This window comes from Pipistrellus kuhlii, unplaced genomic scaffold (genome assembly GCF_014108245.1).
Source record: "Pipistrellus kuhlii isolate mPipKuh1 unplaced genomic scaffold, mPipKuh1.p scaffold_m20_p_13, whole genome shotgun sequence".
NCBI classification, from domain to species: domain Eukaryota; kingdom Metazoa; phylum Chordata; class Mammalia; order Chiroptera; family Vespertilionidae; genus Pipistrellus; species Pipistrellus kuhlii.
The window spans coordinates 17311959-17325960 of record NW_023425438.1 but is presented as its reverse complement, the minus strand read 5'-3'; the positions used below and the strand labels follow the sequence as shown (position 1 = coordinate 17325960).

Sequence of the window (14002 nt, the reverse complement as noted above, 5' to 3'; positions counted from 1 at the left end):
TTATGCTGGATGTGAGAGCCGTTTTCAGAAGGCAGAGATAGACTGTTAAAAGGAAAAGTATTAATATTTGGGTATTTAGTATTTGTGCTACATCCTTTTTATTGTATTTTCTGTGTATAACACTTATTTTTAATTCTTTGCAAACACGGCTTTATTATTTTAACTTTTCCATTTATCCTCTTTTTCAGAAGGATGCCTACCGACTGGGAAAGGCTTAGAAAACTCTCAGGATAGATTTCTAGGAATGGTCACCTGTCCCTGAGGGCTCCCGGCCTGTGAGAGGGGGCAGGCCTGCTGAATCTTCATGCACTGGGGTCTCTAGATATTTATAAGAGCTGAAAAGTGGAAACAACTCAAGTGTCCAACTGATAAATGGAAAAACAAAATGTGGTATATCCATACAACAGCTATTATTCAGCCCATGAAACAAAGTACTGATCCATGCTACAGCAGGTATAAAACTTGAAATATGCTAAATGAAAAAAAAGCCAGTCTCAATGCTCATATATTACATGACTCCTTTTATAAGTGCTATCCAGAATAGACCAATCATTAGAGGAAGTATAGGTTTTAGTGGCCGCTATGGGGTGGAGGTGGGAGTGACTACGAATGGGTGAAGGGTTTATTTTTGGAGTGATGAAAATGTTCTGAAATTAGTGATGAATGAAGCACAACTGTGAATATACTAAAACCACTGAACTGTGTACTTTAGGTGCACTGTGTAGTATGTGAATGATACCTCAATAAAGCTGTTATAAAAATGCCTTTACAAATTTAAGTTTCAATTTTCACTTAGAGAAAAAAAAATGGACAGGCAATCTGTGCTATTATGTAAAATTCCTTTCTCTTATTTATTAATATCAAGGGCTAAAAGTCTGGGTTCTGCAGAGAACACACGTTGTATCAGTTTAATTTCTCTGAATCTGGCATTGATAGTGATAACATGAAAGAACACATATAGACTATTTCATTTAAGAATTCAGGCAAATAATTATCTATAAAACCCCACAACCTTTCCCCACCAGGTATCACGTCCTTACCAAAGACGTGAAAGCCTAATACACAGGTGTATGTTGTCCAATCGATGTCCTTACACTCTGATCGATTCCTGATTAGTTTGCAGCCACCTGGAATGTTCCCTTTAAATTTAGAAACAGGAAGTATAATCAGTGTTTGTATATAAATGTATATGATTCAAACTAGCCACGTTTACTTGGAAAAACATTAAGGCACATTTAAAAAGGAAAAAAATGAGTTTACTTTAAAACACTTTTTCCTATCTCCAGAAAGAGTAAATACAAAACCATTCAGAGCAGCATCAATCTCGCTGAGTCGATTTCTTATGACACGTCTGCACATTTAAATGAACTCATTCCTTTTTTGGAGAAGTGAAGCACATTTGAGATTCTCATTCCTTGGCTCAGAGTAACGTATGCTGTCGGGCTAGAGAGGCCAGCACATATGCTCCACACAATTCAGACAGCACACAGCCCGCTCATCAGCGCCCCTGGCAGACACTCTCAGCACACGATCACTCATACTTACAGTACAATATTTCATAGTCTCCCGAGTTAGACATTATATACTTGTTGTCTGGGGACCAGTCAAGGTGTGTGATATAGCTGGAATGTCCCTAGGAAACAGTAGATAGATCACCTATTAGAAAGCAGGTAGAGTTTGAATAATAAAAAGTTCAATAATTAGCCAATACTGTTTTCTGAGTAGCTATTCACCTGGAATTCCTAACGTATAGAGCAGTATCACAACCTGCAGAGCTGAACAGGGCTCACAGCAGCTCTTTAGTCCCATTTCACTCTATCCCGTTGGAAGCCAAAGATGCAGGTATGTGAAGATGCCCCTGATACATGAAGAGTTCAAGCAGAGCTCAAGCTAAGAGGTCTCACCACAGTGGAAATGGTGAGCACTGGGAACTTGGGAGTATCCTGTTGGCCTCTCCTCTTAGATACCAGCCACTACTGATCTGTTGGGGACTTCCAAGAAAGACAGTCTTGAAAACGGTGCCTTAAAGAACACTGTGACAGGTACCATACCCTCAGACCATATTTCAGATCACTGATGCCCCTGTTAGAGTCACTTCATTTTTGAGAATGAAGTATTGGTCCCAGGTTGTTCACAGAGTACCATTTTCCCGGGCTGCTTCTTGAATATCCAAGGCACATCCCAGAGGCACACATACAACAGTTTCCTAGAACAGTGGTTGCCAGCCAGTGGCTGTCCTAGAACACTCCTATCTCCAAAGAATATTCTGGAAGTCACCCAACATTGTACTCCTTCAGAACAGCTGGACCCAATATAATCACCTGACTCCTTAACACACGTGTGTCAAACACAAGGCCCGCGGGCCAAATCCGTCCCGCCAGGCCTTGCAATGTGGCCCGCACTTTGCTGTCATCATTGCACTCCGCTGCGTTTCCATCACAATGACAGTTTATGACTGTTCAGTAAACCATTCGGCCCGCGATCTAGGCAGGATTTTAGATTTTGGCCCCTTCTCTGATTGAGTTCGACACCCCTACCTTAACACATTCCTTAAACAGGAAAACAGTGATCTTTTTCTGCTTAGGTTTTACTAATGCTATGGGAACTGAAAACCTCCTAAATGCGGTTATTTTGTTGGCATCACATATACACAGCTGATTTCTAATGAACTACTTCAGATAAATCACATAGGTGTTATCGGTTTACCAAAGTCTCAAAGAGACTCAAAATCACTTTTCATCTCTTACAGTATATGGTAAAACATACTTAATTTATAAAGTACCTTTTCAATTACTAGCTTTCAGTGCATGTGGTTTTATTTTTTAAGTTAATAAATTTAAAATATTTTAGGCATAGTTTTTAATTATTTATACAAAGTATTCTAATTATTCTCTTACCCTTCTGAAATCTAATGACATGTCCTAAAACCTATCTGGAGCTACGACCTCCCCAGAGTGCTGCATGGGAAGTACATATGTTTAAATAAATTTAAATTATATGAATTTGAAAGCTAAAGAAGTTTCCTAAAGTGGTATACTGAAAAACACATTGGGAACCACTTGGTAGGCACACAGGCCTACCAACTTAGTAAGAAATCAGTTTTCAAGGCCAGAAAGACACATGGTTACTGGATGTTTTCTGAACACAGCAGCAGGACAGAGCTCACACACCCTTTTCATAGTTCACATGAATGTGAGGCCTTGATCTGGCATCTGTAGAAACCACGCTTCCAAGAGAAGAAAAGGCCTACATGAGTGAAGGATTTAACCAAATCAGTCATGGCGAAGAATTGTTGCCAAGAACTACTCATCCTAATGCAGAAGTATATAAAAATTATCTGAATCTCTTTAATAGCATTAAAGATCAAAAGCATCGTATGTACACATATTCATGTAACTCCCATCTATGTTGGACACAGAACATATTTAGAAGGCAAATCACTGTATTCTCAAAATCAGCGTGTCCCTGCCCACTCAACTCACAGGTCATGGAAGGCACATGCACAGCTCGTGGCCAAAGAGCCTCAGACATCACCACAAGGCCAGAGACATAGTTGGGAGCAAGACTCTGCATACCTCCTTAAAAAGAAACGGAATATTTTCTAAGCTGGCCCCTTCATTCCTGCCATTAACTGGCTGAGGGATATGACTACAATAATAGTCACAATATGATGAAGCCCCAAAATACTACCACAGAAAAATAAAATATTTTAGCTAAATCTCTGTTTATGGCACGGAGGATCATCTACTTAGTGGTTGCAACTGTACCAAAGCCCAGAGTTAGGGATCTATTTTCCTTGGTAGGCACCCAGGTGTCCCCTCACCATCTACAACGCTGCTGTCCAATGGGACTTTCCACAGCGATGAAAATGTTCTGTGCTGTGTGATGCAGCAGCGACTAGCCATCTGTAGTTTCTGTGTGCTCAGAATGTGGCCAGTACTCCAGGGAACTGAACTATGCTTAATTACATAACCAGAAGGTTGTGGTTAGTAGCTGCGATGCTAGATAACACAGGTAGAGAACAGTTCATTCCTTCTCTACTGATTTCAGGTCTTTTTTATTACCTAGCAAATTTCCACATAAGCAGAGATCTGTTTCTGATTCTTCTTTCTATTCCATTAGTCTGTTTGCCTATTCCCAGCCAACTGTGATAGTTTCCTGGTGTATGGAAAGTTTCAGATGACTTTCAGAACCATTTTATCAAGCTCATTGAAAATCTGAGTGCATCATATTTAGAGAATTTACAGAAAAAGGTATTTTTTTTTATCAAGTGTTTTCATTTAGAAACATGTCTCTATTTTTATAGTTCTGTTTTGTCCTTCAGCCATGTTTTACTTAGCTTCCTGTGCTTTCCTTGCTACATTTATTTACCAAACATCTAAGGTTTCTGTTGGTCTTGCTAATAGGGTTTTCCTCCACTGTAGTATTGGCGTGCTTTTGCTGGTTTGAGAGAAAGCTGATCTTTAGAGTATAGACTGAGAGTTGCATATTTAATTCAGTCTGCCCTTTCCTTACGTGCCCAGCTAAGGCACTATTTCCTAAACTCTTTTGCAGCCAGAAGTGGCAGAAGTCACTGAGTGGGGCTTCCAGGAAAATTCTCAGAGAACTGACTTAGCAGGAGGCGGGCCTTTTCTTCCCTTGCTCTGTTCCTTTCTTCCTGCAACTGGGATGTGATGACCGGAGTCCCAGCATCTTATTGATGATGATGGAGTAGAAAGAAAGAAATCAATAAAAATATATTAAAAAACAAAAAAGTATTGGAGCCGGAGTTCAAACCCAGATCAGATGATGATTCTGGACCAAATTAAACCCAGCACTGAAATCATGCTGACCTCTCATTTCTGTAACACTGACGACGGCGAGGAGAAAGCACTGTAAAAGTAGCATTTAAAAAAAGGAATTTATAAGTAATCAGGAAACTTTTCAGTATATTTTCTGTAAAACAGTACAGGAAAGGCTGAGGTCAAGAAACACTATATGGAAAGGAATAGAACTAAAATCTTACAACACTTAAAATGCAAAAGACTCCGGGATCTTTGAGAACATTAACCAGCAGCCTTTAAGTTCTTTTTAGCTCTAAAACCCTTCTGTCATATTAAATCATACTTGAGAAGCCCAGTATGTAAAGCAAATAAAATCAGATCCATGTGAGCCCCACTCCCCAACCCCAACCCCAAATCCTAGGGCTTTGCAGGAGACAAAGTAAAAAAAAGCTTCTAAATCCAAAGCCTTAAAAGGATTTCTATAGCAGCAGTTACAAAATCAAACTGCTTACCCAGTGAATATAGGATACAATCACGAACTCATGAATCCTATAATTTAGTCAAACCACTTTTTAAAATATTTACTAAACACTATGAAGATGGAAGTTCTCATGGGAAGTGAAATTAAAAATGCCCTTCTAAATTACATGATGTAATAAGAGAAACAAAATGCCACAGAGGAGGCCATGGAGGTTTGGAGTGAGTGCTGGATGGAGGTTGGAAGATAGCCTGCTCCCAGGGATACCCTCGGAAGTGAGAGGGCAGAGGCAGCCACGGGACCGGAAGTGGAAGGCTGGCAGAGAGGAAGAGTTCACAGGATGGCTCCACTCACCTCTCTTCCCTTCAACTCCTCAGCTGACCCACAGAGGCCAGGTTCACCAAGAGCAGATTATTTCTTGGAAGATCACTGGGCCGGGCCCAGTTACGTCCAGTAAACAAACCTGATGTGTGTGCTTGTGAGAAGGCGTCATGTGCCAGTAACAGCAAGTGCAAGAGCAACTTCAGCAGAAAATATGTTCATTTACTTTTAACATAAACCTTTGAGGCAGCACACGTGAGCACTAATCTGTAAAAGCAAATGCTAAGCTGTGCTCTATCTAAAAGATGAATGTCCTTGTTTCTACTGCTCCTATTTTTTTATTTGCTCCTAACAAGACAAAGATTGTTTTAGAACTAAATGCAAGGGTTTAGAAATGGGAGAGGGAAAAGGGAAGTGGCATGGTATGTGAAAAAGATGTAACCGATGTGTTCAGCTAGACTCTCTAGCATATGGTGAGGTTTTCCAGAGTTCCAAGGATTGAACATAGACACATCAAAGTTTTAATTCAGATGTGTCACTTTTAGAGACTACTTAATTTATGCATGTACTTATACTACAATGTAACTGTATTAATTCAGACTGGCTTGCTCAGCAGGATTAGGACACAAAACAAAGGACTGTGATAAATCAGCTCCTGCTATAGTTGCTTCACTTTTCTTATTCACCAAATGAGGATATTGACAAGATAATGCTCTCTTCTGCCCATTATATGCTTAAAAATTTATGATTCTGAATAAGGTCAGACAACATTTCTAAAGAACACCTAGAAGAGAGAATACACAACAAATCTCTACATTTAGAGTTTATGAGAAGTTTTTCCAAATACTGAAATTTTAAGTGGGTAAGAATAAACTTCAGGAAGATTCAAAGATATCTGGGGTCAGAAGAAAATGGAAATACATTTCAATGAATGGAAGAGCAAATTTTGTGTGTTTATAAAAACTACAATTGGGTTTCTCCCCCAAATCTCAGAACAAAAGGTAAGAGTCATAATAGCTCCAAAGCCGGCAAGTCTCAAGTACAATCTGACTGCATGTATGAATCTACCCAAAGACAGTATTATTCAAGTAGGGGTGTGGGGACAGTGGTCCACAACGGAAGAGGAGTCACAGAGGCAAATGTGGGCAGTACCCACCCAATGTGCAGAGTAGAGGGACCGCAACCAAGACCAGTCCCGAGGCAGCTCTCACCCTACGGTGAGCTCACGCACCTCCTGATGATACTCGGGTTTCATGGGCTCTCTTTTGCTTGCAGGGGTGGGAACTTTTTCTCTGCTAAGGGCCATTTAGATATTTATAACATCATTTGTGGGCCATTCAAAATCATCAACTTAAAAATTAGCCTGCTACATTTGATCAAACATTTAATTCACTCACCCCCAGTGCCTTGGCAGGGCCAGACCAAATGATTTGGTTTAAAGGGAAGTGCTGTCTAGAGGTTCCTCACATCCTGTCCCCTTGGCATTTATGTATTTTACTTTAAATGAATAAACTGGCATTCTGCTTATGACTTGGAGTCCTGAGGCTTGCTTATCGAAAGAACATTTGATTGATAGAGGAAACGAGGATTCAGTTCCTTGCCAGTTACAGTTCCTGTTATAAAGTGATGTTTGGGACACCAGCTTTGGAGAACTTGGACGGTGTAAGTCCATCTTTCTAAAACGATCCTGTCTTGTTTCTCAACTTGTGGACTGCAAGCCAGGCCTTGGCCTGTATTGACCTCCTCTGGCCAAGCACACCACTGACTGGCCAACAAGTGCTTCTTCATGTGCCTGGGTGCTGGTCATCTTCCCAACTGGCAATCCCACAGAACATGATGCTGTGAAGAGGGACAAGCTCCCCGTCCTGGTTACAACTTACCAGAGGGACATATTCTGAAATTCTAAATATGCTTCTGTGGCCCTGGTGGTCACTTAAATGCTGACTCCTAACAGGAAAATATTGGAAATAAAACAGAAAATAGCTTTTGTACTTTGAATACCAAGAGTAGCTCCAGTAGCCACATTTTAACAAAGACCTAATCTTGGCAACAATCCTATAAAGTAGGAACTATTATAATCTCCAATTTTAAGATAATAATATTAAGACTCATAGAAGTTAATTAACTTCCCTGAAGTCATAAATTAGTAAGTGGCAGAGCCAGCATTAGCTGGTTTTGTCTGTCTTATGGCAGACAACAGATAAGAGAAGTGACCAAGAAGCTGTAGGACCAGCTGGTGCAAACAGTAAGAAGTGACAGCTGGGAGCAACGACAAAACAGAAGGTAATTAGAAAAGCGGAGTAACTGAACCTTTCATTACAGCCTCAAACAGTACTATAAACTTTAACAGTTTCTAGGAATATCTCAAAATAATCCTTTGAAATGCTCAAAAGATAAAAGCTGCCCAATCAGAGAAGGCCAAGTCTCATGTAACTGATAAGCTTGCCATTTTTTAACACTGCCAAGGTCATTCTCATCCATTGTTACGCATTGATGCTTCCTTTCTGAATCAGTTGTGCATTAAGAGCACAGTCCAATATACATATTGAAAAATCTAGGCATTATCATACACGAGAAAGTCTGCTCTACTACGATGAGAATAGGATTCAGGTCCCACATCTACCACTATGTCAGTATGTGACCAACAAGTCATTTATCTCAAAACTCAGTATTTTCAGCCATAAAATTAGGGCTGAGTTAAGTACATGCTACCTGTAAAACTTTATGATTCCACAAGATTAAATTATATTTGATAGACTGTTTATTAAAGACATGGACTTAATAAAAAGGCTGAAGTAAAAATTAAGGAAAACTTTGGGAATCTAAAAATTCCTTTCAGTGGAACATTTTATTCAATCATGTTGTATAATGAAGTGTTATTATATTATTCTATATTACAAATATTAAAATAATAAATTGAGCCTGGCTAGCTTGGCTCAGTGGTTGGCCTACAAACCAGGTCACAGTTGGATTCCCAGTCAGGTCATATGCCCCGGTTGCAGGCTCGATCTCCAGTGTGGGGCATGCAGGAGACAGCCAATTAATGATTCTCTCTCACCACTTTGTGTTTCTATGTCTCTCTCCCTCTCTGAAATTTTATATATATATATATATATATATTAGTAAAAGATATATTTAAATAAATTAATAGAAATGATCCTTAATTGCTGTTAAGGCAAACAAAAATATTTTGGGTGAATTCTAAAATTTTGAGGTTGCTTGTAGACCAAATTATAGGTTGATTTTTAGCACATGATACAAAATATGCAAAAATTTAATGTTTCTTCTTCAAAAAGTAAATGGCCTACATTTTGCTTATTAAGAAAAGAAAAATGAATTCTTTCATTACCCTGCAACTATTCTGTGATAAAGGCTGCTAAAGAATCTGTGCAAACAATCATTAATTCAAGTGATTTGCTAATCCTAAATTAATCTCCTGACACCACACATATCAAGCTACCTCATTTTCTATGAAAATAATAGTTAACATATATGTGCCAAGCACTATTCTAAGTATTTTATATGCATTAACTCGTTTTAATCCAGTGAAGCAGAAACTATTATCCTCATTTTATAGGTGAGAAGACCAAAGTAGAAGAGTTAAACAACTTGTCCAAGGTCACTTAGCTTATAAGTGGTGAGATAAGGATTTAAATCAGTAGTCTGATTCCAAGTCCGTGCCTTTTACTATATTATGTGTACTAGTGCCTTTCTCAGCATGTCCTCAGCTCTAATGTGTACTTCTTTAGGACAAGGAACAATCTTGCATATATTCCCAGTGCCTAGAACATTTATCTCATTAGCAGAGTACCTGCCATAAGGTAAGTAAGTACTCAGTATATTTAAAAAATTGAATCTAATCTTTATCTTAAAGTGATAATCTTATCAATCTGAAATGGTAACATATTAAAGAAAATGTTTGTTAATTCTCTTATTGCAGACAAATATTTATATAAATCAGTTTCGTAGCAGAGAGGCAATACAGGATGCCAGGCTGGGCAGAAACATGGGACATTTGGGTTAAAAGTGAGTGATTGTTTCATTTCTGACTCATTCCATTTTTAAAATGTGTTATTCTAAGGGTTTCTAATAGAAAGATTTAACAAACTATTCCTCACCTTAAACTTAGAGACAGACAAGTATTAAACTCCCATCAAAAAGAGAAAGCTGGGACACAGTGAAAACAGTCCTGAAAGGGAAGTTCATAGCACTACAGGCCTACCTCAAAAAACAAGAAAAATAATAATAAACTATTTTAACCCTACAACTTAAAGAATTAGAAAGAGAACAAGAAAAACACAGAGTAAGTAGAAGGAAGGAAATAATAAGGATTAGAGCTTTAATAAATGAGATTCATATCACAATTTACAATAACTTCTGGAAACAGCCCAAGTGTCCATCAGTAGATGAGTGGATAAAAAAGTTGTAGTGTACATTTATACCATGGACTAGTATGCAGCAGTAAAAAAGGATCTCTTACTCTTTGAGACAGCAAGGAGGGGCCTGGAGAGTATTATGCTAAGTGAAATAAGCCAGTCAGAGAAAGGTAAGTATCACATGATCTCACTCATATATGGAATCCAATGAACAAAATAGATCCAGAGATATAGAAGCATGGAACAGACTGTGGAATCTCTGAGGGAAGGTGGCGATGGATGGGAATAGACGAACCAAAAAACTCATATGCATATATGCATAAGCCATGGACACAGGCAATAGGGTGGTGGGATGGGGATGGGGATGGGGACAGGCTAGAAGGGGTCAATGGGGGTGGGGAAGAAGGGGGATATACATAATATTTTCAACAATATTTAATTTTAAAGAAAAGAGAAAAGTTTCTAGAGTGCATAGGGAACTGTAATATTCTGCTGTTAGGCAATCTCCGTTTTCAAAGATAGAGATTAAAGTTTAAAGGGCAGAAAACAACAGATACATCAATGTAAACATTTAACTCCTTTAACATGAAAATTCCAACAGTCTCACAATTTATCTTACTTCTCTACTTACAGTGCACTTTCCAGATCTGCTATATTTTCTTCCATTTTCTGAGACTACATAGAGGTAAATAAAGTTGTCGTGAGATCCTACAGCCAGGCAGGTGCCATCTAGAATGAAGCAAGAAAGAGTGTTGACTAGAGCTATACTGATATAGCTCCAATCTGGCCCCATGGAGGTTAACCAGCTTTTATGGGTCTAAGTCATAGTATTCATATGGCAAGCTGAGCATATAATTGCTCACTTCAGCTGAGCACATAGGACCTTTCCAAATAGAGGGTCGGTTTTCCTGGGAAGGAGCTATGTTCTCTTCTCTGTGGTCTCCTCTACTGTACTTACCATGTAGCAGATGGTCAATAAAGTCTAACTGATCCATGTATACTAACTGCTACATTTGCAGTAGTTATTTGTTATTACAGTACTGAAATAAGCCAATCTAAAAATTTTTCTGCCTTTACTCTTGCCAGGCTTATAGATAGAAGCAAATACTTTTCCTTCCTTTCTCAACTCAAGAAACAACTTAGAAAACTTAGAAGCAATCAAAAGGATCATTTGAACCCCATACTAATCCAATTATTGTAATATATTTTTGAATATATATATGAATGTCACTCTAACTCCAGAAAAAAAAGATATGAGTAAAAATCATAAATATAAGGGGAAATGAAAATAGGAATACAATGGAAACTTAACAGTTTAAATAAAGTACAAAGATTAATTCAAACAAGGCTAAACAAATTTATCAAATTCTTGGGTTGCTGAGTATCCTATATAATAAAAGCCTAATATGCTAAGTGTCCAGTCCACTGGTTGGCTGTTCAACCAATCAGAGCGTAATATGCTAATGATATGCTAAGGCCACTCAATCACTCGCTATGACATACACTAACCACAAGGGGGCAGATAGTCGACTGGTTGGCCAGTCACCATAACGTGCACTGACCACCAGGGGCAGACCTCCGGACCGGTAGGTAAGCTTGCTGCTGGGGTTCGGCCAATCGGGACTGAGCGAGATGGGCTGGACATGCCTTGGAGCCCTCCTGCGGTCCCTCTCCAGCTGGCTAACCTTCAACGTCTTCCCCCTGATCATGCAATGGTAGGGGTGGGGGTGGGGGAGTGTCCCTTGGCCTGGCCTGCACCCTCTCGTAATCTGGGACCCTATGGGGATGTCAGAGCAGGTTTCGGCCCAATGCCGCAGGGGAGCGCTGCTCAGCCAGAAGTGGGGGTCATGGCTGGTCAGTGCAGCGGCAGTGGTGGGAGCCCCTCCTACCTCCGCAGCAGCACTAAGGATGTGCAATTGCTGGCTTAGGCCCCCTCCCTGGGAGCGGGTCTAAGCCCTCAGTGGGACATCTCCCAAGGGCTCCCAGACTGTGAGAGGGCACAGGCAGGCTGAAGGATCTCCCTGAGAGCACAAATTTCATAAACCAGGCCTTTAGTTCCATATATTTAACAAAACAACCATTACTATATAACCAGGAATAATGCCACTAGATTTCAAAGAACTTGAAGGGCCTATAAGATTCGTATTTTTTTTTTTAATATTCTGTAATTTATCTTATATTCTCTTATATACAAAGAAAATATTGCTAAATAGATGTAATATTCAACCTAATACCAATGCAAAATTCTAAGCACACTGTATGTTTAGTGCCAAAATAAAAAGTGTGTATGTGAGGGGGTCTGGGTGGGGTTAGGGGGTGGGATGGGGTGATTGCATTGTTTTCTGCTTTCAATTGCAAATGCATAACAGTTCATTATAAATTTATTTTTTCTTGATTTAGAATTTAACAGCAGATTTTTTGCAGTTTCTGGCAGCAGAGTTTAATCTAAAACTCTGGGGAAAACATATTTAATACTTTACAACTCTATGGAGAGTAGAGAATACGGCAATCAGCTTCACCGAAAGTGAAAATAAGCAGTGATAGAGAAGTGCTGTAAACAGGGTAAGGGTAATTCTACTCACCTACTGAGTAGCGCATCACAGAGAGCTGTTCATTCCCATCTGTGTGGATAGAAACTAGATCTCTGGTTTCTGCATCCAGAACAAACCACCTACGAAGGAGTAAAAATAAAAAATCTTCAGATAGTAGCATTTATAGAATGGTTGCTGATCATTTCTCCCTTTTTAAAAATTAAGAAATTTTAGTATTACCCTTAAGTATGACATGTCTCCCTCTTCCAAAGAAGGATGAATTCATTTTGCAAAGTGTTGCTAGATACAATATAAATATACTTATATGGGCCTAAACATGTACATTTCTATTTAGGTATTCATTGAATGCCAACAGTGTTTGTTTGCTAATTAGTCTAAATAGAATAAGGTGACAGGAACAGTGTTTCTGAAGATGTATATCAGAAGTGGGGAAAAGGAAATGAGCCAATTAAAATGAAACAATCGAGTGCCAATCTTAGTTCCTCTGACTATGTAGAGGAACTCTCATAAGGAAAATGAATGGCAGCAGAAGGATAGGACATAGGATATGGGCTGAGCTGAACCCTGAGGGAAAATACAGCAGTTCAGGCAAAAGGAGTGAAAGCTGCAAAGGTATGGAGGTGGGAGGGAGCATGCACAGTGTGAAGGTGAGAGGAAAAGGCAGATAGCCATTGTTTTGGTGTGATTTCAAAGGAACCAACAAGGGGCACTCTGCCTCTCCAACACCTTAACATATGCAGAGAAACTGAATTTGATAGTTTTTCACTCACACTTATAGGAAAAGTAAAAATGTAAAAGCCTCTTGAGAAGTAAAACAATTAACTTAAATCCAACTACATCATAAATGACTTACTGAAAAGCACTTGGAAGGAAAAAATGGTGTTTCACAAGGGTATGGAAAGATATGGGCTATAAGCAAAGGCTGGGAACTAAGGATAAACAACCAAAGGCTAGATAAGTGAGAGGAGGCTGATTGGGGTTTAGAGTTGAGCACTGCTTAGCTCAGATCAGGCACTAAAAATATTTGTAAAATGAATAATAAACTAATATAAAATGTCTTGGACAAAACCTTTATTTTAGTAAGAATTAGTAGTAATGCAGTATGTAGGAAGAAATGGTTGAGATGGAGAAAATGGGACAATACTAGAAAAATATTCCCATTTAGATAGTAATTACTATCTAAATTACTATCTAAATCTATCTAAATCTAATTACTATCTAAATCTATCTAAATTACTATCTAAATCTCAGGTAAAAGGATGGGACAAGAGCAGCAAGTTTTGTTTTTAATTATTCAGATGTGAAAAGTCCATCACTAAATAAGCCAGTAACAGAAATCAGAGTAACATTCTTTTCAATTTTGCAGATAATTATATAACTAATATCTGGAAAGAGATAATTTATCTTTCAGATTAAAATAAATACTATTTATGAGAGGATAGTGCTTTAAAGAATTTAAAAAAACATGTTTAGTGATATTGTTTCATATACCTTAATGAATTCAAGGTAAGA

At 38.7% G+C, this 14002-nt stretch overlaps 1 protein-coding gene across 9 annotated transcripts in view; it reads right to left on the bottom strand.

Annotated features, from left to right (window-relative positions):
* Window positions 1-14002, bottom strand: part of EML4 (EMAP like 4) — a 125623-nt gene that overhangs the window by 4852 nt on the left and 106769 nt on the right. For all 9 annotated transcript variants that reach the window (XM_036435134.2, XM_036435135.2, XM_036435139.2 and 6 more), the window contains 4 exons: window positions 12521-12609; window positions 10570-10667; window positions 1546-1633; window positions 1041-1139 (listed from right to left, as the gene is read on the bottom strand). In XM_036435134.2, coding sequence (XP_036291027.1) covers window positions 1041-1139; window positions 1546-1633; window positions 10570-10667; window positions 12521-12609 — 374 coding nt within the window. The remainder of the gene's footprint in view (window positions 1-1040; window positions 1140-1545; window positions 1634-10569; window positions 10668-12520; window positions 12610-14002) is intronic.